The following is a 25791-nucleotide window of genomic DNA, read 5'->3' on the forward strand; positions in this document are numbered from 1 at the left end:
CCGATGACCCATTTTGTTTGTGGTTTCTGATGTGTTCTTGTCCTCATGCGTCTCGACGCCCCGACTGTGGGCAGCAGGAAGGAGCCTGCCCAGATGGGCCCCCTGCCCTTGGACGCGCCCGCGCCCTGCTTTCAGCGTCGTCGCTCCTGGCCCAAGACAGTCCAGGCTTTCCTTGTGTTGCGCCTCCGTCTTGCCCTGACCCCAGGACCACTGACTCTGTGAAGATGCCCTGGTTCCTTTGATTGGAGCGTGGTGGCAAGGAGCCAGGATCTGGGCCCTAGGGCTGCCGATGCTGCTGGGGTGTCCTTTCTCACAGGCTTCTTAGCAGTCAGCTGAGGAATCCAGGAAGTCTGTGTGCATGTGTGCGCGTCTACACCGGCTTGCCTCTGTGTCTGGTGACCTCTCTGATGACCTGCCGGCACCACTGGGACATTGGTCTTGACTCTTGCCACGTGTGCTGCTGTCTTTAACCATAAACCATTGGCTTCTTGTCACCCCTAACCTGGAGCGTGGACCAGTTCCCCGCCATGCCGTGGCTGCTGCCCTCCCCTCGTGCTCGTGCCCCCCGCACTTGGTGGGCTCTGACCTTCCACACTGGGCTGCGTGATCACCCTCCTGGGGCTCCATGTCCGGTCCTAGCCACTGTGGCTGCCCCACCCTGGGTGTGGGTGCTGTTCTGTTCTGCCCTTGGCCTGAGGGACTGAGAGGTTGGGGACAAGAGCAAAGAGGGAGGGCTTAGGGGAACATGAGACCGTTGGCCCCCTATCCTGTGTTATTATAGAAACACATGGTAATACTGCTTTTGTAAAAGAAAAGCAAAATATTGGCAAGGAAATGAGAATACCCATAATTCCACTAATGAAGCTGCTTATAATTTTATGTCACTCTGTAATGCCACAGTAAACACCCCAATCCCCCCAAAGTCTGAGTTTTGTACAGCTGATTGTGTCTGTAGCATGCGCCGTGTCAGCCCCGGTGGCTGCAGTGCCCGGCGATCTCCAGAGACACACTGCAGTGCGCAGGTGGTTGTGGGGACAGGCTTGGCGCACACGCACCCCGCGGTCTCTCCGTGTTGGGATTTTTCTGCTCCTCTTTCCAGCGTGAGGTACTTTCCCATGTCCTTAAGAACCGGTAGAGGATGTGATGATTGGCCCAGCAGCTTTTTACATTCCTTTAGCCTGGTCTTCCCCATTGAGCACGGGGGCTGTTCCGTGTGCCCCCGCGGAGAGCCAGTCCGTAGAGCTTGCTGACCTTGGGCTCAGGTGCTATCTGCAGTGGGAACGGAGACCATGGCCCCCACAGGGGGTCAGTTCTCATTCCTGCCTCTCAGGGGCATGTCTCCCGAACTGGGGTTTGTTGGGGGTCCCCTTTATTTTTGCTTCGTGTTTTTTAGTTTCATCAAGATGGTGTTATTTTCACTTCTGTGATTATTAGTGGGAATGAATGTTTTTCCTGCCATTCTGATCTTAGAAGTTGTTTCTGTGGGATAAATGCATTTCTGTTCTGCAGGAAACTCCGGGACCTTCTACAGCAGAGGCTAATAAAATTCTTCATTGACCAGAGTAAAAAAGATGCCGAAAAATATGCCAAGTTTTTTGAAGATTATGGCTTGTTCATGAGGGAGGGCATCGTGACCACCGCTGAGCAGGAAATCAAGGTATGATACGGGTTTCTGGGCCTTTCTCTGGGCTGCCACGCTCCATGGAGGCCCGAAAGCTGAGCCTCCTGGGACATGAGTATGGCCTAGTGGGGTGCTCTGCAGGGATCGCTAAGGCAGCGTTTGGCCTCCAGGCCTCCGTCACAGGACGCGGCAGGCCTGGCACCGCTTCCGAGCGTCCTTATGGTGTCATGTAGCGCCAGATTCTTCCCGGCCTAATGCTGGAAGGAGGTGGGCGTGCATGGTCTCCTCCCACAAGAGTTTGGGGTGCTCTGGAGATCACATAAGACAGGGGACAGGGCAAGGTGCCTGTTTCTCGTGGTGGGAAGGGCGTTCAGGGCGTTTGTGATTGGTAGAAATCCTTTAATGCAGTGTCCCTGGGGCCAGAGTTCAGTTTAATTACTTAAAAATGCTTTAATCATCCCATAAACATTTTCTGGCCAGTTTTAAATTGTCATATAATTCATATACCATAAAATTCACGCATTTATTTATTTATTTATTTTAAGATTCTATTTATTTGACAGCACAAATAGGCAGGGAGGCAGGCGGTGTGGGGGGAAGTAGGCTCTCTGTTGAGCAGAGAGCCTGATGCGGGGCTTGATCCCAGGACCCTGGGATCATGACCTGAGCCAAAGGCAGACACTTAACTGACTGAGCCACCCAGCTGCCCCCAAATTCATCAAAAGGTCAACAGTTTAGTGAGCTATTCAGTGGCCATATGTTCACAAGTAATGCAACCATGACCATCCAGTTCCAGAACATTCTCATCCTCCCAAAAAGACACCCATTACCATTAAGCAGGGCCGGGATTTCATCTTCTGCACCAGAACAGCAGGAGGTGAGGAAGGACACGACCGAAGTCTGGGGTTCCCCAGGGGGTTCTTCAGGCCGTGGGGCTTGGGCCTCGGGCCGTCCTTGCTGCTGGCTGGTGGCAGGACGCCCTCACCACCCCCCGGCTCCTGGTGCGGACCTGTCTGAACGTCTGTGTGCTGCCAGTGACATGTTTCTGGTAAACAGCACGTATGGCATTTGCAGCCCCGTCGTGCTGTTTCATCGCACATCGCCCCTGAACAGGCTCCCGTCTTCCTTGTGTCCCCCTCTAGCATGTCTGTGCTAGATAATCGGGAAGTCATGGTGTAGACTAGGCAGTTTAGGTCCCAAGTCACATCTGGGCTGGTGGCCTCAGGGACCTAGGCCGCAGCTTGTTGTCGCTCCTCAGTCCTTATCAGGCACCTCCCACGTTGAGAGAATAGGACACCAGCAGGCCCGTTGACTTCAGCGGACAGGGAGGAGGAGGACAGACCCCCCCACCTTCAGTACACGCCCGCTGTCGTCCGGACCCCTCCTTGGGCTAGTCTGTGCTGTGGGGAAGCCTGCGAATGTGGCCTCTGCACCGCATTCGTGTGCCCAAGAGGCAGGGTCAGTGACTGGAATGGAGGATGCTGGGTTGGGCAAGTCTCTGCCACAGACGTGTCTGGTCACTCCTAGCACGAGACTGGAGAACCCCCTTTCCCCAGGCACCTGGACCACCTGGGGTGAAGGTTCTCTGCAGGGTTCCCTAGACTTTCGATGGAGGACTTGATGGATATCACCAGAGCCCCCACAGCCCCCCAGGGGCTAAGCGCCAGCCCTGGGCCCGGCAGGCGGGGGTGAGTCCGGCCAGAGCCCTTCCCGTAGCCACAGGCTTCCGAGGTGTGTGGCAGGCAGTTGGGAGGCCTTCAGGGCAGGACCCAGAACAAGCGAGCTGGCCTTTGTCCGCAGGAGGAGATCGCGAAGCTGCTGCGGTACGAGTCCTCGGCCCTGCCCGCCGGGCAGCTGACGAGCCTCCCGGACTACGCCAGCCGCATGCAGCCCGGCAGCCGCACCATCTACTACCTGTGCGCCCCCAGCCGGCAGCTGGCCGAGCACTCGCCCTACTACGAAGCTGTGAAGCAGAAAAACATGGAGGTGGGTGTGCTATGGGCCAGGGCCGGACTGCCGGTGTCTGAGTGCCCGAAGGAGGGTCTTCTGCTTGACAGACAGTGGCTGGATGGGCTCCGAATGGGCCCCGGGACATTGGACGACCAAGCAGCGCAAGGTGACGTCTGGGTGCCCGGAGGCCCAGCTGAGCTGCTGTTGATTTGCGTGTCTCTGGGGGTGACGTGGGTTCCTCGGTGGAGTCGTTGTTCCTGCTGCTCTGAGAGAGCCCGGGCTCCTCTCAGGGCCGTCTAGTGAACCTGTGCGATCTGTGCGGCTCAGGAGGCCCCAGGGTCTCCGGTGTGGCCTTTCTGGATGTGAGACCCCGCCCGCACCTCCTGCGTCCCCTCCCCGGTCCCGGGCAGAGGTTCCCAGGCCCAACGCCGCATCCTCCGGCCCTCATAGGTTCTGTTCTGCTACGAGCAGTTTGATGAGCTGACTCTGCTGCACCTCCGCGAGTTCGACAGGAAGAAGCTGATCTCCGTGGAGACAGACATCGTCGTTGACCACTACAAGGAGGAGAAGTTGGAGGCCGGGGACCCAGGTCAGCTCTCCTTCTGTCTGGGCCCAGGCGTGGGCGGTGGCCGGGTGCGTGGGGAGGCAGGCCCAGGGGCTGTGGACGTGGGGTCCTCCTTGCTTCTTTGTGTCCGGGGTCCCCAGCCTGCACAGAAGCAGCCGTCGGGAGCCGCTTCCGTTTAGATCCCAGGACCCCTCCCGTGCCCCGTCCAGCATGGTTTCCTGAGAGAATGAGAAATCATCCTTCTGAGAAAACTCCTACAAAATTCCACGAGTCTCAGGCAACTGAAAGTGACCTTTCTTTAAAGTAGGCACCGCACCCACCGTGGTGCTGGGACTTGTGACCCTGAGAGCACGAATTGCATGCTCTGCCGGCTCAGCCAGCCCCGCGCCCCCAGGAGAGTCCTCTGTGAGGTCGTTCTAGCTGCTCGCCCTTAGGCGAAGAGCTTCTTGGGAAGCTTCTGTCCTTGTGCTGGTGGCCAGCAGGGGCTGGAGGGAGCCTTCCTGCAGCCCGCAGCGGGGCAGAAGAGTTTCAGGACCTGGGACCATCGCAGGGGGTGGGGCTGCCCGTAGCAGCTCAGGGCTCCCTCCCTTCTGCTCCCCGTAGCCGGTGACCGCCTGTCAGAGAAGGAGACAGAGGACCTGATGGCTTGGATGAGAAACGCGCTGGGGTCACGTGTCACCAATGTGAAGGTGAGGACTTGGAGAGATGGGCCACCTCCGTGACCCCACAGCTGCCGGTTGAGTGGCTGGCCTCGTGTGTGCTCTCTGGTGGCGGGGGACACCAGGGTCTGGCTTGGGGACGGGCATGTTGCTGCTCCTCCCAGGGCCTGCGTACACGTGGGGGAGGCAGTGCGCCGGAGGACGCCAAGTCCCCTGGGAGCGTCTTGGGCAGGGCTGGTGAGAGCGTGGTCTGCAGGAAGGGGGCTCAGGCCATCGGGGTGGGTGGGCCTGCAGGGCTCCCCACAGTCGTAGGACGTCAGTGGCCCCCGTGAGGCCAAGGGGCGTGGGCAGCCAGGCAGGATGGCCCTAGGACAGCCATTGATACATGAGAAACCGGGGGCTGTGAGGGACACGGGAGGAGGGAGTCCCCATTCAGGATTCTGTCCTGGGAACTTGATGTGGCTGCAGTTCCCGCTCCCTTCTCAGTGGTGCGGGGCGGCGGGGAGGGTGTCCCCAGAGACCTGCATTCTCTGCTGTCCCCTGGGGAAGCTTCTGACCCAGTCAAGGCCCTACAACCCCAGGGCCCCCCTACCTCCCGCTGTGCCCTCACCCGGTCCCCGGCCTTGCTTGTAGGTGACTCTGCGACTGGACACCCACCCTGCCATGATCACTGTGCTGGAGATGGGGGCCGCCCGGCACTTCCTGCGCATGCAGCAGCTGGCCAAGAGCCAGGAGGAGCGCGCTCAGCTGCTGCAGCCCACACTGGAGATCAACCCCAGGTAGGCTCCCGGCGCCGTGGACCCAGGGCACCTATGACTCGTCCCTGCGCAGTGATGCCGCTCACGCCTGACACCTACCAAGGGCAGAGGGCTTCCGGGCGGTTTGAGAACTACAGATACCAGCTGTGTGATCCAACTACATTGTTTATTCCCCCACCCCCCGGCCCCCGTGGGAGGTTCTAGAACACCGCAGTGCTGGCGGCTGGATGCCCCCGTGTCCTGCTATCCTGGTGTCGCCTGTCCCTCCTCAGCCGCCCCACAGCCCTCACTGTAGACTTAGAGATCCTCACTGTGCTCTAGTCTGACTGTCGTGTGTCCTGGACACAGCTCTGGGTGTCCCCAGGCATGTGCTTCTGAGGTCGTGCCTCCTTCACTTCTCAGCGGACGGTGGCCGGAGGAGCGGGCGGGCGTTCGTGTCCGGGCAGAGTAACAGGCAGGGCTCTGCCTCTGTGCCGTGATGCAGCCTTTCCTGTTCGACTTGGGGGTCGTTCTCAATTGGGGGCTGCTCGGACGGTTGCTCGGACCACTGTGTCCTGTCTGGCCCTGCCCATGTTTGCCTGAGGCTCACCTGCCCCGGTGGCCTCTGTGGGGTGAGGAGACGCTGCTGCTGCTGCATGCAGCTGGCATGGGAGGCCCCCGGCCCTGCGCGCCGTGTCCTTCAGCTTGGGTTTCTGATGACACGCCCGAGACTGTCCTTTGTCCTGTTGTTCTTGTAGTTTGCGCTTTCTCAGTTACATCTTCCAGTCTTTTCATCTGCCTGAAGATGTGTTCTGAGGAGTTCTTAATTTTAACGAAGTCAATATTAAAAAAAGAAAAACTCGTTAATGTGAAGTCTGGTTGACATACGGGGTCAGTTTTAGACACACAATGATTTGACATTTACGGACACGACCACGTGCTTGCCACGATGTCCTTTACCCCGTCACTGTGCGGTCCTGCTCATCCCGTGAGCGTACAGCGGAGTCTGAGCCCTACGACCCCTTTGCCCACTTTGCGCACCCACCGTGCTACAGGTCTGTGTTTGGTGCTTTTCTAGGTCTTGTTGAGAAATCTTTCTCATCCGTGTCTTGAATGTATTCTCCTAACATTTCTGTCTAAAAGTTTTAATGTTTTGGCTTTGGGGCTGGTTTTAGTCCATCTCTAATTGGTTTGGGATGTAAGAGTCATCGTATCTCGCTCCACATGAACACCTGAGCCGCTCATGCCTGTCCTCTCCCTGCTGACCCGCCTGGACGGCTCTGTCCAATGGCCACAGGGCACGGTCTTCCCCGCAGGTCTGTGTTCAGTGACCTTCCCCTTAGTTCCCTTGAAGGGTATCTTCCCTCCTGCACATCTGCGCTGTACGAGGTGGCCTGACAGGTTACACGCGTGTGCACAGTTCAGCTTTTGATTGAGATTCCAAGTCAATTTTGAATGAATTGGCATCTGTATGTCTATTCTCTCATCCCTGAACATGCTAAATCTGTTTATTTTGGTGTCTTCCCCCCCCCCTTTTTGGTATTTGAGAGAGAGGGAGCGAGTGAGAGAGGGAACACAAGCAGGGGGAGTGGGAGGGAGAAGCAGGCCCCATCAAGCAGAGAGCACGTTGTGGGGCTCAATCCCAGGACCCTGGCAGGTAAGGTTAACAACCAAGTCATCCAGGTGCCCTGAAATTTCATCTTCTAACTTGCAGCTGTATATGAAAACTTTTGGGGGGATTTTGTACTCAGTGATTTCATAAGATTTATTTTACAGAGGGAGTACGTGGTGCAGGTAGGGACAGAGGGAGAGGAAATCTCCAGCCGACTCTGTTGAGCACTGGGGCTCGATACCATGACACTGAGATTATGACCTGAGCCCAAACCAACAATTTTGGCTGCTTAACCGACTGAGCCACCCAGGCGTCCCAACAGTAATTTTTAAATGAAATTGTGCCAAGTTATCAAAATGTTAGAAAATAGCAAAAAGCAAACCTCTCTAGGCTTAGAGTATATATACTTACTATACTAAGTAAACATATATGTAAATATATATATTTTTTCCTGGATTCTGGTCTTAAGTTGTTCTATACGTTTTTTTGTTTTTGTTTGTTAAGATTCAGAGAGCATGAGAGTGGCAGAGGAGGGCGGGCGAGGGAACCTGAGGCAGGCTCTGTGGAGCACAGAGTAAGACACGGGGCTCGATTCCGTAACCCTGAGATCATGACCTGAGCAAAAACCAAGAGCTGGACGCTCAACTCACGGAGCCATCCAGGCACCGCTGTGTGCTTTACTATTTTTAATTATCATAACTTTTTTCATGTTTTTTTTTCTTTTTAAAGATTTTATTTATTTATTTGAGAGAGAGACAGTGAGAGCGAGCATGAGCGAGGAGAAGGTCAGAGGGAGAAGCAGACTCCCAATGGAGCTGAGAGCCCGATGTGGGACTCGATCCCGGGACTCCAGGATCATGACCTGAGCCGAAGGCAGTCGTCCAACCAACTGAGCCACCCAGGCGTTCCCATGTTGTTTTATAATCATAAAATTTTGTTTAGATTGCTGGGGAGAGGAAGAAGGCTCCTTTTCCGCTTCGTGAGCCAGATGACTAGACACGGAGTCAGCGGGTGAGACTGGACGTGGCTTGTGGCTGGTCCCCCCGGACTGGCCTTCGTGGCAGCCCAAGAATGGTGTTGTGGGGTGGCTGTCCCAGGTGCTCGTTTCTGTTGCCAGAGACTATTTTGAAATTTCAGTTGCTATTAAAATTGGTAACATGTTCATCTGGTCCAGAAATGGGAAGAACCAAAGGAACTCACAGCCACCTTTCCCTTGCACCCTGGTCTCCCGTTGGCCCACATTAGGGGCGCGCATTTGCCGGTGGCCTTGGAGCGGTTCTGCCAGACACGGTGCTCTGAGATGGGCCGCTGCGTCTCAGGGCAGCGTCCCCGCCCATGCTGGCGGATTCCCACAGTCCTCTGTGGCAGTTAGACGCGCTTCAATTTCTTCAGCGCCTTCAGTTTTACCAAAAACTTCCCAATTTTGATGTAGGTTGCATATGAGTAAGGTCAGATGGGATTTATGGTGTTTTCTCCTGTGCAGAAATGCTCTCCTCATGCTGTTTCCAGTCTCCCTTTTTGACCTCTGTGTGTTTTGTCTCAGCTTCAGCAGTCCTGAAATTTTCTTCTTCTAAATGATTGTATTTCTTTTGATTTATAGAATCTACTAGAAATCCAGCAGTGTTCTGGGTGTTTGGCCGACTACCCTACCTCTTGTACACTCTCCAAAGATTTTATTTCAAGTGAGAGAGGGAGCATGAGCAGGGGGTGGGGCAGAGGGAGAGGCAGGACCCCCAAAAGTCAGGACCCGAGCTGAAGGTAGACACTTAACCCAGAGCCCCCTAAGGTACCCCAAAATGCTATTTTTTGTTTTAGTGCTGTAGTTTTTTAATACGTATATATTAAGGAAGATCAGGACCCTGCGATCAAGAGGCCTCCACAAGGGCCCCGATGTTGGCTTTTCACTTTTCAGAGCCCGCAGTGCAATCACTGCAGCCTTAAAATACGCTTTAACACTTAGGCATGGTCTTCCCGGGCTGTTGTCCCCGTGCTTACAAACTTACTCAGTTACCTGAACTAAGGTAATCTGTTAAATGTATGGATTAAGTAGGGTTTCTGATATCGAATGTCTTGTTCATATATTAACTTTGGTACCTGCTGTATTTGCAGATCAAATCTCTGAATTCTCCTGCTTTTCTTGGTGTAGCATCTGGAATTCACATTATCTGTGTTTTCTTCTTAGGACCATTCTACTACACCTTTTTGAAGGTTCAGATCACCCCAACCTCAGAAGAGTCCTCACAACATAGAGGCCCTCGCACTAACTCTGGTGTTTTCTGTGCCCCAGACACGCGCTGATCAGGAAGCTCAGTCAGCTGCGGGACAGCGAGCCAGAACTGGCGCAGCTGCTGGTGGATCAGGTGCGTCCCGGGGGGTCTGAGAGAACCCGCCTGTTCTGTGAGCCCGGGTAGCCTGTTGAAGTGGGGCACCTGTTGCCTCTAAAACCCTGCTCCATTCTTTTGTGAAGATTTTGAGAGCCCGATGTGGGGCTTGAGCCCAGGACCCTGACATCATGACCTGAGTTGAACAACTGAGCCTCCCAGGCACTCCTAAGCCCCGTCTTGGGAGGAGTAGTGCTCCTCCTCTCTACCCCCTGCAGGGCCGTGTCCTCCCACTGACGGGCTTCCCCTCCCTCTCAGATCTACGAGAATGCCATGATCGCCGCAGGACTCGTGGATGACCTCCGCCCCATGGTGGGCCGCCTCAACCACCTGCTTGTCAAGGCCCTGGAGCGACACTGAGGGGCTGCCGGGGTGAAGGGCCCCATCGCCCCGCAGGGACTAGGGCTGCAGCGGAGGTGATGGAGAAAAAGAGGCAGCTGAGACCAGCCACGGAGAAAGGAGGTGCTGCCACCTGTGACAACACCCGCTATGAGCTTTATTTACTTAAAAGCATTTTTTACTTAAAAACCTGTGTTAACCTAAGCGATGAACCGGTGTCAGGACTGTGAGGGTAGGTAGGGCGCTGGGTTGCCGTGAGCCCCACACACACCGCGGAGGCAGAGGGTGTGACCAGGCCACTCCCGTGACGCCATGTGCAGGGCAGGTCCTCAGCCCGGATGCGTGAGCACGAGGACAGGCAAAGCTGTAGTGGGGGGAGGTTGCGTCCCAGGCTCCGCTCACGTCAGACCCTCTTCAGCGTCACCTCCACTGGGTAGTGGTCGCTGATGGCCTGGGCCTGTGGGGAAGCGCCCAGTGAGGACGGGGACGCACGACCAGCTCTGCACATGGGATTGCCTGCTCGGCCCCCACGGCTCTCTGTCGGTCCACAGAGCAGAGACAACCGCAAGTCCCCAGGGTGCAGGCCAGAGCCCCAGGGGAGCTGAAGGGAAGGACACATACCAGCTGGTTGCTCAGGCCGTAGGCAGCCTGGAAGTCAAAGGGGGCAGCCGAGTCTGGAACGATGGCGTGTTGGAGCACTGTTCCGGCCACCACGATCCTGCCACGCACAAGGTGGTCCCTGTCAGCCCCAGGGCTGGCCACCCGTCCTCCCCCCACCCCCCATCTCTTAGTCTGGGAAAGGTCATGCAGTGGGGCTGTTGGGAGTCCATCAGGCCCTTGCTGGGCTGAGGGACTGGGAGCCCCTCCCCTAACCCAGGTGCTAGGCCCCCAGACTACTCACCTAGGTGAGTGACCTAGGTTTTGGGACCTTGAATCTAGGAGTCAAGGCTGTTCCTGGAGGTGACCCCGTCCGTCCCTGCCTACCTGTCGTAGGCACAGTGCGTGGCTGTGGACGTGGTGTCCGCAGTGTCAGGGATCAGCCACTGGAAGGCCGGGCTTGTGCGCAGGCGGATGGAGGCCCACTGGGTGGGGGCCACGTAGCTGCAGCCAGCGTTGAAGTCGCCCAAGAGCATGATGTCCTAGCAGGAGATGGCAGCCACTTGGCCGGGGGGCACACGGCATATACCCCCAAGGCCTGGGGCCGGGGACTCACCTCCAGGTCCCACTTCTGCCGAACATCCAGGTAGACATCATAGAGCAAGTCCATCTCTGCCACTGCGTCCAGGGGGGCCGCGTGGAGGGGAACAATGGCGAACTCCTGGACCTCTGTGGAGATTTCCTGCTCAGCCCTGGCGGGGTTAGGGGGCACGAGCCCATCCCAAGGGGGTGTTTTCCTGAGTGACTTGAACCTCAGACCAGAGCACTAGGAATGACCAGGGCTTTTCAGGGATCCCAGGAAGGGGTGCGTACTGGTGAGCAGGGAGTGGAACCGGACGATGGCGGGCTCGCGGCTGAAGGTGTCATTCCCGCAGGGCTCGCAGCCGTCGTCGTACTGGTAGCTGTCCAGCACTGTCACCTGGTCAGGCCTGGGGAGGGCCGGGAGTGAGTCTGTGACCTGGCCCAAGTGGGCAGCACACTTGAGGGCTCTGAGCCTAAGGCCCGCAGTCTGTGGCCTCCAGTTCCTCCCCCCATGAGACATTGCTGCCCTCAAGGGCCCCCCCACATCCAGCCTTTCAGGAGAGCACCTGGGTGGCCCCCATCTCTGTGTGCCAGGGCTTTACCTGAACAAGAAGAGGTAGCGTTCCTTGTAGCTGCTGCGGCCCAGAGGCTCACTGACCACATAATGATAGGTGTCTGGGTCATCCCTGGATCAAGGAAAGGAAGTGCCTGTCAGGGCTCCTGTCTCCGTTCAGCAACTGTACCATGTCCTGGGGGGAGAGTCACCGTCCCGGGCCTCCCCAGCCCCCCCCCCCAACTGCCATCACCCACCGGTTGAGTGCATCCAGCAGCCTCCCCACGGCTGTCAGGTGGCTGTCTCTGACCTCCTGGACGACGGCGATGTCGTAGCGACTCAGGATCTATGGACAGGGCCACGGTGATGCTGAGCTGGGCAGCCTGCATAGCCACTGGGGAGCCGGGCCCCGCCCGCTGCAGGTCCCCACAGGGTTGAGCTGTTCCCTGGGCGCCTTCGTGGAAGGTCTGGCGTGGCTCTGCTGCTGGCCATGGGAGGGCACAGCAGACGGGGCGGGTTCTCTCACCAGAGGCTCTCCCCACCCTGGGTTGTGGGTGCCCTCAGTGCCCAGTGTTCCAGGACCTGTTAGACACTGTCCCCTCTCCCCGCCCTGGGGTTCCTCGGGGACAGCCCCGCCTGGACTGACCTGCACGATGTAGTGAGAGAGCGTGGCATTAGACATCTTGGTCTCCCCAAAAGTCCGGATGTTGAAGGCTGCTATTTTTAGGGACAGGGCCACCTGCAGCAGGCCGGCCAGAGCGAGCAGTGCCCCCATCAGCCTGGCACCCCTCATCCTGCAGGAGGGGTGTTTATGTGTGAGTCTGCAGTAGGACTGTGCCCCGTTGTCCCCCAGCGTCCAACTAGGAGCAGCTAGTGGAGTCCGAGTCTGAATAATCCCGCTTCTGTGGGCTGTGCTGAGCAGGCCGGGGTGAGACTAACAACCCTCTTCCCAGTGTCCAGAGAGCCAGACAGCGAAGTGAAGGGCCCTGGGTGTTCTCCCTCCTCCACCCGCCAGAAGACAAGCCCCTGTAAGAGTCGCCAGCCCAAGGCAGCCCCTGACCCTCTGTTGCCAGGACACCGGCTCCCAACCCTCCCTGTCCCAGGCACCCACCCAGCTGGGACTGGCAAAGGTTCTTCCCAAGCGGCCCCTAGGCCTAGCACCCACTTTCCATGGGCCCCATGTCACACTGCCCTTAGGGCACCAGACACTCACCTGAAGTTCAACTTCTACGATGGCAATAGGAATTTAGAAGAATCAGGAATTGATACTCTCTGGTTGGTATCAACACTCTCTTCTTGCTGCTTTAAGAAAAAATTTACAAAGGGGAGTGAATTAAAACATGAGGGTGAGAGCCCCATGCAGAGTTGTGGCTGAGTCCCAGCAGAGGCAATGTTCGTCTCCCCCTTGGGTTTTAAAGGTTTAGGCAGCCGTGACCTTTTTCAGGGCATCACCTGGGGGACAGAGAACAATGGTGCTGCCTGTGTGGCTTTCCCACGTTCGTGGATGGCTGGCGTGCACCTATCTCAACAGGCACAGGCTCCCGCTGCTGTAAACAGAGCACCTGATGATATTTGCACTTGGTTTTAAAAAGTCTAATGAACTGGCCAAGGTGCTCTCGTCCTTCACACATGCTGCTCTCCCAGGGATGGGGAGGGAGCAGGTGTGTGCGAGTGGGCGGGCCTGGCTATGTTCCAGCCTGACCTAGAGCCACGGGTCAAAGCCAGCCATCCCCTGAGGGGCAACCGCTGCTTCCTCATGAGTCCACAGTGCAGGCGGTAGGCCACTGGGCCCTAGGAAGCGGGGGGATGTGGGGCTCACCTCTGCTGCCAGCAAGGCAGTGGGGAAGTTAGGGTGAAGGAGCGCGTGTTCTAGGGGGAGGTAACTCAGGTGACTAAGTCTCAGGGACACGGTCAAGCAGCTAGAGGCTCTGGGCTGGCCCTCACCTCTAGTCACTTTTGTTTTAGAATCCCTGTACTGTCTGGAATGATTTCTGTGTCTACAGAAAATAGTCACTAAAAAGTTGGTGGCTTAACTGGACAGAAATGTATTCTCTAACAGCTCTAAAGACCAGAGACCAAAATCCATTTCATGGCACTGAAGTCAGCAGGTCAGCAGGGGCTGCATCTCCAGATCCTGGGGGCCCCAGGTCACCCCTCTTTGCCCACATCAACACGCTGCCCTCTGTGGGTCTCTCAGCCCCTCTTACCAGATCCGTGGGATGGGATTTAGCCTCCTACCAGACTCGCAGAACCTTCCCCCCATCTCAAGAGTCTCAACTTGAGGGGCACCTGGGTGGCTGTCATTGGGCATCTGCCTTCAGCTAGAGTCAGGGTCCTGGGATCAAGTCCCACATGGGGTTCCCTGCTCAGTGGGAAGCCTGCTTCTCCCTCCGTCAAATAAATAAGTTTAAAAAAAAAAAAAAAAAAGTCTCAATTTGATCACAGTAGCTAAGTCTGTGTCCTGCCACCCCAGTAAAATTCATGGGTCCTGGTGATTAGGACAGAGGTCTCTTCTGGGAGCCATTCTGACCCCCTGAAAGGGGTTCTACCCATCAGGTGACGGCTGTGGTCTCCAAGGCCAGCTCTGTGAGAGAAGAGCAGGCCGGAAGGGTCTCCCCCTGTAAGGACGGGGTGCAGGGCGGCCTCAAGACAACAGGTTAGTGTGGATCCTGCTGGAGCGTCACAGGGCAGGACACCGCAAGGCGGATGAAAAACTGGCCAGAAGGTAAACCGACAAGACCAGGAGCCCAAGGTAATGAAAACCTGCTGACACACTCGTCAGTTCACCTGTCCCTCCTGTGCAGTCAGGTGGCCTGGCCCTCAAGCTGCCAGCACGCCCATCCCAGCTGACCGAGGATCGGCTTGCTGCCTCTCCCATCTGCAGTCGGGGTTTCTAAGCACAGCAAAATCCAGACCCCGCCCAGCTAGCAAGACTGTTGGCGTGTGCAGCGCAGGGAACCGGAGCCCTTTTCCCCCCATGCTCACTGCCCAGACATCCCACCCCACCCCTGCCCGGACCTTTTGTGGGAAACCTGGCGGCGAAGCCTGGGAGCAAACCCGGAGGGAAGCCACCAGTCCTGCTTCTGACTGAACATGGGATGTCCCCCACAGGCGGCACAGGTGTCACTCACATGGCAGCTGCCTGGTCCGTCCGGTTCTCAACACATGTGACACAGGCACCTGTTGGCACGCCCTTCTTGGGGAAAACACTGCCCTTGTGCCCTGAAGAGCCCCCAGGTGCGCTCTGTGCCCTCCCTCCTGGGTCCTGACTGCAGCCCCACTGGAACCAAGAGCCAGGACCAGTGTGAGGCTCCCTTCCAAGTTTGGCCTCCAGGAGAAGCAACACAGCCCACAGAAGAGCTGTGGCTGGGAGGAGGGGGTCTGGGGCCTGCTCAGCAGCTCACCAGCTGCATCTTCAGCCATTTGTTTGTTTGTTTTAAAGATTTGACCATTCACTTGAGGGCGCACACACGTGCACAAGCAGGAGGGAGGGATGGGGGGAGGGAGACACAGACTCCCCACTAAGCCTAATGCCAGGCTCAATCCCAGGACCCCAGTATTATGACCTGAGCCGAAGGCAGATGGTTAACCAAATGAGCCACCCAGATGCCCCGCATCTTAACTCATTTTGAGCCTCATTTTCTTCATCTATAAAATGGGAATAAAACTGTCACTGCCCTCCTCTTAGATTTAAGTATCAAACGACAGCATTCCACGGAACACACATTTCAAACCTCCTTAAAAAGTCCTCTTATCCTTAAGAATAATCACAAATGGTCTGTTTCTGTCACCCTTACCGTTTTCCCCAGTCAGCTTGTTAGGTGACCCACAATCCCAAACTCAGCGGACAGGCACGTTTCTTCCTCATGCTCAGAGGCCCGCAGCTCCCCGAGGCGCGCTCCTGTGAACAGGGGAACGTGAACTTGCAGAGGAGCCAGCGCCCAAGGCCTCAAGAGGCCCCGGTTCAGAATGTGCACACAATGGGACCACGTTCTCTTGACCTCCATGATGGCCAAGCCCAGCAGCAGCAGTGGGGAGTCAGGGGTACGCTCCCCCATGCCCAGCCCCGTAAGGAGACAGAGTCGGTGCCCGGGAAGGGCAGGAAGCCCCGAGCTTCTGGCATGTTTCAGTCCTGACAGCGGGGAACTAGCAGGGACAACAGACGGCCCTCTCTGACCGGCTAAGCTAGCTCACATCCATCTGGACAGACTGACACCCTCTTTGGTTGGACTAAACCTGCTCCAGAGACAGGAAGGGGAACTGCACATCACAATGGTTTACTGAAGTCCAAGCCGGGTCTTAAGCCCCGATGTGGCTGAAATCAAAGGCCAAGGAGAAAGTCCTCTAAGCACTAAGGCCGGCAACAGAGGAGCGCCTTCGTGCACGTAGCTGGGTGGCGGGTCACAGGAAATGCCACGAGATAACCTAACCCCACCCCACCCCGCTCCTGAATGCTCTGGGGTGGGGGTGACTTCACACCAACATGTTGCCCTGCAGCAAGGATGACCACGGCAATGGGAAGGACCCAGCTGTGGTTTCCACATGGCGCACTGAGGCGTGTCTGGCCCCATGGACCCTGCAGGGCGCTCCAGGACACTTGCAGCTTCTGAGAAGAACAGCTGAACTCAACGTGGGGGGCGCTGTGGGGGCGGAGCCAACGGTTTCAGCGTTCACTCTGGCTATGTCTGCGCGGCTGCAGGTCTCTGTCATCACTGTGAAATCCGTGTGTGACGGGCACCAATGATGGCAGCGTCCACTCTGATTCCAAGATTTCCAAGTGCCCAACAGGCACACACCTTCCATTCCTAAGTAATTTTAGTGACTTAACTGAAAGTGTTTTTTCTTCAAGTTCATATGTACAGATCTTCCTCAATTTACCGTAAAGGTTATGTCCTGATAACCGCAATGACCACACTGAGAACCACAACTTTCCACTGTTAGGTTGAAATATCATTGAAATCCACTCAATAAGCCTAACCTACCGAGCACCATAGCTTAAGGCTCACCTCCTGAAACGTGCTCCGAACACAGACATTAGCCTACAGCTGGGTCAAATCCTCCAACACCAACCCTATTTTATAAGAGAGCGCTCAGTATCTTGCATGCTCTGCTGACTACTGTGCTGACTGTGAAAAAAGAATGGCTGCCAAGGGTAGATGGACTGTCACCCTTGTGACCGTGTGGCCGGCTGGACTGTAGGGCTCCTGCCACTGCCCAGCGTCTGGAGAGAGGATCCTGCCACAGATCCCTCACCCGGGAATAGACCTGACCCACATTCAGAACTTGAGGTATGGGTTCTCATGAAGGCAGACTGCTTTTGCATGTTGTAAAGTCAAAACTCTTAAGACGAACCACTGTAAGGTAGGGACTGTACATTACTTTTCCCAATGTCTCTTAAGTTGCTAGGACATAAATACTTAAGTTGTTCAGACTTACCTATTTAATTAATGGAACTGTTAGATATTTTTGGCCTAGGCAGTCCCTTAGAATAATTACAGGACCTTACGTAGGGGTGCTCCGAACTGAGAACGTTTGGGTCTGACACATACATAATGAATACGCCTGAGTTACACTATCTGTAGTTCCTATACTGAATAGATCATCTCTTCTGGCCTTCGTCATTTATAACAGACCATACCCATATTCTCACTAATTCTCTAAACTGCTAATGAGAATAATTCTAATCTCAACTCTATTTAAATGCATGAGTGCATAATGACTTAAAAAATTCATCAGTCTGGGGCAGCTGGGTGGCCCAGTGGCTAAGCGTCTGCCTCCAGCTCAGGTCATGATGCCAGGGTCCTGGGATCCAGCCCCGCATCGGGCTCCCTGCTCAGCCAGAAGCTTGCTTCTCCTCTCCTCTGGCTTGTGTTCCCTCTCTCCCTATGTCAAATAAATAAAATCTTAAAAAATGAAGCAAAACAAAAAAAGGAGTCAGCCTGTTACTCTGCAAGTGGAAGTCTCCCTGCCTTTCCTATGTAGACGGGAGCACCCAGTCGCCCAGTGGTTAGTGAGGAGCCATTCTTCTGTACAGGAGCACTCCAGCCAAGCAGTGAGGGACTGCCAGAACGTGAGCCTCGGCAATCTGGGACCCTACCAGAGGCGCTCCTCCTCATCGGTGGTAACTATCTCACAGAAGACAACCAGCTGTCCACACCTCAACAGAGGACATAACAGCACTTAGGAAGGAGCTTGCCAAAACCACCGGGGACGTATGTAGCCTCTACATCCCAGGACTGACTTAAGAGGGACAGAGGTGCATCAGTCATCCGCACAATCCAGACTCTGGGAAACTGCAGGACAAAGAATGGTCTCATCAATAAATTTTTCAAGAGAAGGAACGACAGATTAAAATATGAGATCTATTACTAATTCCATGTAGATCCTTTAAAAAAGAATTAAATGGAGCACCTGGGTGGCTCAGGCCATGATCCCAGGGTTTTGCCTCAGGCTCCCTGCTCACTGGGGAGCCTGCTCCCTCTGCCTGCCACCCACCCGCCCCCACCCGACTGGTTCTGACAAATAAGATATTAAAAAAAAAAAAATCTGTCATCAGTTTCTCCTAGTCCTTGAGATGAAAGCTGTAGCGATTCTAGCTGTGGGCCTCTGCTCCACCTGCAAAGTTGGCTGTCCTGTCACTCTGGTTTCAGCTCAAACAACACCTCTTAAGGGAGGTCATCCTCTCCCTAACAACCCTTACCACCACATGATCCCAGTATCATCTTTTTTCATGACTTTTGACTTGTTTTCTTGGTTCTTTAAAGTGTTTGTTCTCACTTGCTTACCCTTGTTTAAGGCTGGCCTCTGGACTGGAACACAAACCCCGAAAGAGCAGAGACCTCGTCCAGCCACTCCATCAAACTTCCTGTGCCTAAACCAGTGCCTGGAACACAGAAGTCCCTCCACTGACAAATGTGTAACACAGTGGGGCTACGTGCTCACCTCCTGCTCCCCACCTCCCTCAGCACCCTCCTGGCTGAGTAAGAGGACATCTGTTCCTCATGGACCCTCCAGAGAACCCAGCATAGCTTCCTGTCTCGAAGCACAGGGTATACTATGGGACTTCCAAGTGACCTCTTGGCACTTGGTTTGAGCTGATGAGAACCTCCCAAGAGCCACAGCATCGCGGCCCCATAGGCCTGCCTCCCCTCAGCCGGACTCAGCCTATATTCCCTCTCTCCCCCTAGGAAGGGTGTTCACTGTCCCACAGAGCAGTTTAGAAGACCTGGGCTTCCATCCTTGCCTTCAGATAAAAGGCTGAGGTCTCTGCCATGACACTGCTTTAATCCATGTCAAGCAACCTGTGTAGGTGAGCATGCTGGCCTTGGCCCATGACCCTGCCTTACCTCAACATCCCTCATAAATTTATGTCTGTTCGTTATAAAGAAACCATTAGCCCAGGATGGAAAACTTCTCAGAACAACCTGCATCTAAATTGCTATGATCCAAAACAGCATCGGTCATGTTTGCAGGAGCCCCGGCCCCCACGTCCTCCTGTGCCCATGCCCATCACCTCAGTGGAACAGGTGGCATTCGGGACCCATGATGTGAGGCCTGAACAGCGAGTGCACACCCCTTGCAAAACAAATGGCCCCCTGCTTCCCCAAGCCCACCAGTCCTCACCCTCAATGCTACCTTTCTGCACTCCGCATTCAAGGGAGAAGCAAACAAAAAGCTGTAAAAAGGCAGTTTTTAAGGTGTAGAGAGGTTAGCTTAAGTTTAGCCCAAGACCATAAATATAAACACGCTCGTGTTTCTGACAATGGATCCGAGGCCCCCAAAGATCTCATCAGCACCTAGTGACGGGACCCAACATGCCAGGAGCATTGCCAACAACACTGCACTGAAACACATTCTCCAAGTTCTGAAGACCCTCCAGTGACTCCAAGCACAAAGAACCTTCTTTGGCAGGAACTCCCCACCCCCAATGCCCTGCTCAAGGTTGGGGAGCTACAGAAGACACAAGCAGGCCTGGCGCACAGGCCAGTGCGGGCTGGTTGTGGTGCACCTGCAGGGGGAATTCTGACCAATATTCCAGTTCACTAGTCCCTTCTTCAGCTGCCTCTAACCTCCTGTTAGGTCTATTTACTAACCTTTAAATCTTAATCATACTTTCCTGTTGTAGATTTTTCGTTAATTTCTTATGAATTGTATGTGGAGCTCCGTAACTTACCTCTTTGCTTTAATATATCAATCAGCTAAAGTCTCTGACAACTCCAAAACCACAGTCTCTGGTGGGTCTGTCACCCTGCCTGGTCCTGTCTGTCAGGGTACCTGGTAAGCGGACTCAGCATCAGGCACGGTGTGTGACAGGATGTGGGTTGGTAACAAAGCAAGCCAGTCTGGCTAGCGTAGGCTGCAGGGACATCTCTGAGCTGCATGTGGCCTTTGCAGAGGTGTGCAAACCAATGAGCAATAGCCAGAAGGAACAAAAGCCTTGTCCCTCTATCCGACCAAGAGTCTCTAGGGCTGAAGACCTCTGTGTCCTTGTCTGAACCCTCTAGTATATCTCCTTACCAGCCCAGTCCTACAGTGAAGATGGCAGCAGGACACAGCAATTCTACATCCTAGAAGCTCATTCTGTAGCTTCTCGGAGAAGAGCACCATGTGTCCTCAGCTGAGGTCTACCACCTCGTAAAGGAGGAGCCTTGGGGCTTGCAGACTGCCAGCTCCAGGCCTCCTTCCTCTGGGGGGCACTCTGCCCTCTTGGCCAGATGGGCAGTGCTGGTTTTTTTACAAGAAGGGCAAGTCACTGCTGTGCTTCCTGCCTAGGACTGGCCATGGGGCTCAGCTATAAACTCAACAGCTTGTTACACGCTGACAGTTTCAACCATGTTCCCCAAATGGACTCCTGGCTCAGGGCCTTTGCACTGTTCCTCTGAGCATTCTGCCTCCAAATGGCCACACAGCTCACCCCCTCCTTCACTCAAGCCTCTTCCCGGATGTCACCTTCCCACAGCATCCACTGAAATTAGCACATTTTGGAAACTGGCATATTTTGCCCCTGCATCCTTATTTTTGTCTTACCACCGATCACATCTCACGATGCACACCCCGTCTCACGGGATGCAGGCCAGCGACAGCGAGGGCTTATGTACCAGCACCTAAACAAGCCCTGACCCATAGTGGTGCTCACCAAGTACTTGCTGAATGGAAAGATAAACATCGGAGGGGGGGGGTCTTCTTCACAGAACAGTGGCTGTAGATGCTCTCCACCCTCTCCACCCGCTCTGGCTGTCCCCATCTAAGTGAGCATCTCACACAAAGGGGTCTGACCCAGTTCTCTCTGAGGAAAGAGTGAAAGGATAGGCTTCTGCCACCAGGCCAGGCTGCTCAGCCTCCACATCCCAAATCCTTGTGGGATGGAGACATACAACCAAGGGTGACAGGGGCGCACCGAAGCTCCAGCTCTCACTGGGAGGGAAAGGCTCTCATGGGCTAGGAGCTATCAGAGTAGTACTTGGGTAAAGCACAGCCAGACAGCAGAGTCAGGAGCAGTTCATCCTGTCATAGAAGTCCCAGGCAGAGGCTGACGACTGTGATACAACCGACTCCAGAGTCCCTGGTGTGGGCCTACCTCTGTGGAGAGGAAGAGCTGCCCTTATGTGAGCCCAGAAGGATCCTCACAAGAACCAGTGGTCCCAGGAGCCAACACCTTCATAACGGTGCAGCCCCACAACACAGTGGCCACTGAAGCTCTGACTACCGACCCTTGTCTTTTCTAACTCAGCCCAATCCTTCCCCGATGGGCCCACTGGGAGGGCTAATCCCATGTCTTCTCTGCCTCCCCAGTCACTGTGTCCACTAGTCCCCAGCCTCTCTTTACCCATTCTTGGAGCAGCTGTGGACCTTAGACTGTAGAACATTAAAATAATGTGGACCTGCTAGGGTGGAGGAGACCACAGTCCCCAAGCTCCCCTTGGTGTTTCTCGCCCCCAGGAAGCTTCAGGCTGCAACGTTCCACTAAATGAACTCTTCCCTGGGCGGGCGGGGGCGGGGGTCAGGATGCACGCGGTGACGGCCTATGGAGCTTGGCCACATGAAAAGGCTCCCGCTAAACCATCCTCCCTCAGCGCCTCAGCCTTTACCCTTAACCGGCCCCCAGGACAGATGCCTCATCAGGTCTGCCTGAGTGAAGGATGATGCATTTGGCCTGCCCCAAACCTCCACCGAGCCCTGGGGCTCCCCAGAGGGTCTGCCTGTCCTGAACTCCTGAATGTGAGCAGACTCAGGGCGCTGCCACCACTCTCCCCTCAGAGGTCTGGGCACCACCCCCAGGGAAGAATCTCAGGCCGGCAGAGCCCTGGCTGTGGGGACGGGAAGGTATTGCTGGGTGGAGAACAGGAAAGGCAGGTGCAGAGACCTTCCGGGCTCTGGGGAGCAGTACTGCTTCTCACCCCACTTACATACCACTTTAGAAAACACGTCCCCTCACCTTGCAAGGCTGGCTTTCCAGGCTCCCTTCTTGCTGCCGGCATGACAGCTACCAGGGCTCGGTGCCCTTCCCTCAGAGTGGAAGTGCAGCAGGGCAGCACTGGCCACCAGCAGCCATCTCGCCCCACCTGTGGCCGTGGACAGGGCCTCACGCAGAAGTGGAGGGGGCCCTACAAAGCCAGGGAAGGAGTCCAGGCCAAGGCCAGAATCCCCAGAGGTAGGTGGCCTTGTCAGTCTGGTTCCCCATCATCTGAAGACTGCTGGAGTCATGGTGGGCCACGGAAGCAGGGCAAGGACACCGCCCTTGCAAGTTCTTGGGTGATGAGCTCCTTTCTTCATGGTAGCTCCTGTGAGGACGTGCTGATCTTCGCAAGCACCTCAGCCCAGCAAGGACACAACCACACAAGATGGTAAAGGTGAGCCTGCTCTGGAGCCAACTCCAGGCTGCCACCATGTCACTGTCTTCCAATCTGCACCATCTTCCTGTTCCCATCTGTACGGCTGCTTAATAAAAGAAAAAAAAAAGCATATTAACAGTGTTAGCTTAGCCAGAGAGCCCCAACTATTCTGAATTTCATTAGGCTCCTGACAGGCCATTTCATCTGTTTGGCTATGAACCTATTCATTCAAGACAGAGTAACAGGGCCCCCTGAACTCAGGACAACTGGACAAGAGATGATGTGATGCGTCTCCTGTCACCAGATAGCAGCGATCCCAGTGAGAAGAGAAACCCAACAGCCAGAGCCCTTTGACTGCACCTGCCACAGCCAAGGTGGTTCTGGGCTACAGTGCAGTGAGGGGAAACTCAGACCCAGCCGGCTATATCCCACATGGAAGGGGCAGTCAGGAGGGCAAGGAACATGAGGGCAGAGTGCTGAGGAAGAGGGGCTGCACAGTGGACAGAGCTCCAGGATATACAGAGGGTCCCCTTGAGTCTGCGGCTGAGGACTCCATACCCGTGTGAAACAAACTATGCAAGAAGCCCAGGGCAGGAATTCCTGGAAAGGAGCAGAGGGGAAAGATCCCCAGAGCTCACACAGGGATGGTCCTACTTTGTGTTCCCACAAGCCACCATGGTAAAGCTTCCTAATTCAGAGCATGTCAGGCAGAATCCTCAGAAGGGCATCGCCCCTAATAATGGGGCCTAATTACCTACAAACCGAAGACAGCTCTGGACCCACCCTAACACTGCTCAGAAGCAAGCCTCTAAAGGATCGGCTGATGCCAAGGAACTTAACTGTGTGCCAGACCCAGACTGACACTATTTGAAGGAATATAACAAAACCCAGCAACCAACAACATAAACTCACCATGTCCAGGATTCGATAAGGAAATGCCAGGTCTATCAGAGTCCAGCCAGGAGACAGAAACCACATGGTATTTTAAACAAGGGAAGTTTAGAATGAAGAATTATTAACTATTTATAAGAAGTTAACTGAAAGGAAACAAAAGAAACACTACAGAATACCTAATGGTAAAGGGGGGTATCCAAGGGAAGGATTCACACCTGGGAGGTAGGTGGTCACAGCCCACTGGATGGTGTAAAGTTCACTGGGCTGCCCTAGGCCAAACCTGGAGATGACCGACAACTACCTATGTGGGCACCAATAAAACGAGCTGGGAGACTGTGGGCAAAGGTGCTGATGAACTCATCGGAAAGCCACTAGAAGGCCAGACGAGGTCCCATAGAACTTGCCTGGCAGTGCCTTCCCCCTTCCAGACATACAGAGAGTAACAGGGCTGGCACCACAGGGGTGCTGCTAAATTTGCAGCCAGGAAACTACCCGAAAAGATGCCAAAGAAACTTACTGGAGTGAACTCCCATGCGTCCTGTGTGCCAGCCTGTGTCAAGAACAGAAATAAGCAGAACACACAGAACTGGGAAGAGAGGCCCCTTCTACAGCAACTACATCGGTGAGTTTAGCGTCAGGCTAGCTAATAAGGGAGAAACATTCTAGCATCACAAGCAAGCAATGAAGTATGAACTAATAACTGCTACACCAGGCATGTGAAAGAGAAGGAAACATGACCTATGACCCTAAGAAAGACCAGCCGTTAGAAACTGACCTTGCAAAGGCAGACATATGAGAACTAGCATAGAAGGATGATGAACACTGTAAAAATGCTTCATATATTCAAGAAAGTAGAGGGAAACATGTGATGATGGAGAGGAAAACAGAAGCTATAAAAAGATCCAAATGGGTTTTCTAGAGATGGTAAGAGTTGTATCTGAAATGAAAAAACATTGATATGGGATTCACATCAGATCAACAATGTAAAAGAAAAGATCAAAGAGGGGGCGCCTGGGTGGCTCAGTTGGTTAAGCTACTGCCTTCAGCTCAGGTCATGATCCTGGAGTTCTGGGATCGAGTCCCACATCACACTCCCTACTCGGCAGGGAGTCTGCTTCTCCCACTGACCTCTCTCCTCTCATGATCTTTCTCTCTTTCTCAAATAAATAAACAGAATCATTTAAAAAGAAAAAAAAAGAAAAGCCCAAAGAATTTAAAGACATAGCAATTGATATGACTCAAAATAAAGTACACACACACACATACATAAATAAAGCATACAGGTAAACAAGAAACACCAAACACTACCAAGCAGACCAATGTGCATAAACTAAATCCCAGAAATAGAAAAGCAAAAAGGAGACAAAAACACTATCTGAATAAATAAAGCAGAATTTCCCAAATGATCACGACTATAAACTTACAGATCCAAGAAGCTCAGTAAAACCCAAGGAGCATAAACCTGAAGAGACTACCAGCAAGGTACATCATAATCAAGTTGTTAAAAACTAATGTCAAAGAAAAAAATCTTTAAAGAAGCTGGGTTTTGATCAGGGAAGTACAAATAAAAACCATAATGAGATACCACCTCACACCAGTCAGAATGGCTAAAATTAACAAGTCAGGAAATGACAGATGCTGGCGAGGATGCAGAGAAAGGGGAACCCTCCTACACTGCTGGTGCAACTAATCTGGAAAACAGCATGGCAGTTTCTCAAAAAGTTGAAAACAGAGCTACCCTGAGACCCAGCAATCACACTACTGGGTATTTACCCTAAAGATACAAAGATAGTGACCCAAAGGGTCTGAATGTTTATAGCAGCAATGTCCACAATAGCCAAACTATGGAGAGAACCTAGATGTCCATCAACCGATGAATGGATAAAGAAGATGTGGTATATATATACAATGGAATACTATGCAGCCATCAAAAGAAAGGAAATCTTGCCATTTGTGACGATGTAGATGGAACCAGAGGGTATTATGCTTAGCAAAATAAGTTAATCGGAGAAAGATAACTATGATACGATCTCCCTGATATGAGGAAGTCGGGAAGAAACATGGGGCGTTTGAGGGGTAGAAAAAGAATAAATGAAACAAGATGGGATCAGGAGGGAGACAAACCATAAGAGACTCTTCTTTTTTTTTTTTTTTAAAGATTTTATTTATTTATTTGACAGAGAGTGATCACAAGTAGGCAGAGAGGCAGACAGAGAGAGAGAGGAGGAAGCAGGCTCCCTGCTGAGCAGAGAGCCCAATGCAGGACTCGATCCCAGCACCCTGAGATCATGACCTGAGCCGAAGGCAGCGGCTTAACCCACTGAGCCACCCAGGCGCCCCCATAAGAGACTCTTAATCTCACAAAAAAAACTGAGGGTTGCGGCAGGGAGGAGGTTAGGGAGAGGGTGTTTGGGTTATGGACATTGGGGACGGTATGTGCTATGGTGAGTGCTGTGAAGTGTGTAAGCC

General features: G+C 54.1%; 2 protein-coding genes across 18 annotated transcripts in view; one reads left to right on the forward strand and one right to left on the reverse strand.

The window, feature by feature from the left end:
• The window catches only part of TRAP1 (TNF receptor associated protein 1), a 51065-nt gene extending 41012 nt beyond the window's left edge, over positions 1-10053 (forward strand). Inside the window, exons 12-18 of the mRNA XM_082713206.1 lie at positions 1510-1657; positions 3422-3607; positions 4022-4160; positions 4740-4825; positions 5429-5574; positions 9432-9504; positions 9784-10053. Coding sequence (XP_082569332.1) covers positions 1510-1657; positions 3422-3607; positions 4022-4160; positions 4740-4825; positions 5429-5574; positions 9432-9504; positions 9784-9885 — 880 coding nt within the window. The 3' untranslated portion in view covers positions 9886-10053. The remainder of the gene's footprint in view (positions 1-1509; positions 1658-3421; positions 3608-4021; positions 4161-4739; positions 4826-5428; positions 5575-9431; positions 9505-9783) is intronic.
• Positions 9974-25791, reverse strand: part of DNASE1 (deoxyribonuclease 1) — a 53583-nt gene continuing 37765 nt past the window's right edge. For 3 of the 17 annotated variants that reach the window (XM_082713242.1, XM_082713234.1, XM_082713235.1), the window contains exons 2-13: positions 22032-22531; positions 20733-20882; positions 15394-15480; positions 12810-12895; positions 12243-12390; positions 11854-11942; positions 11646-11729; positions 11335-11450; positions 11078-11190; positions 10849-11003; positions 10486-10582; positions 9974-10321 (exon numbers count right to left, since the gene is read on the reverse strand). In XM_082713242.1, coding sequence (XP_082569368.1) covers positions 10268-10321; positions 10486-10582; positions 10849-11003; positions 11078-11190; positions 11335-11450; positions 11646-11729; positions 11854-11942; positions 12243-12389 — 855 coding nt within the window. In that variant the 5' untranslated portion in view covers position 12390; positions 12810-12895; positions 15394-15480; positions 20733-20882; positions 22032-22531 and the 3' untranslated portion in view covers positions 9974-10267. Of the gene's footprint in view, positions 10322-10485; positions 10583-10848; positions 11004-11077; positions 11191-11334; positions 11451-11645; positions 11730-11853; positions 11943-12242; positions 12391-12809; positions 12899-13048; positions 13188-15393; positions 15481-18381; positions 18480-20732; positions 20883-22031; positions 22532-25791 lie in introns of those variants that run through there. The other 14 variants (XM_082713232.1, XM_082713246.1, XM_082713247.1 and 11 more) reach the window with 7 other exon arrangements.

The sequence above is a fragment of the Mustela nivalis genome (genome assembly GCF_964662115.1).
Source record: "Mustela nivalis genome assembly, chromosome: 19".
Classification (NCBI taxonomy): Eukaryota; Metazoa; Chordata; class Mammalia; order Carnivora; family Mustelidae; genus Mustela; species Mustela nivalis.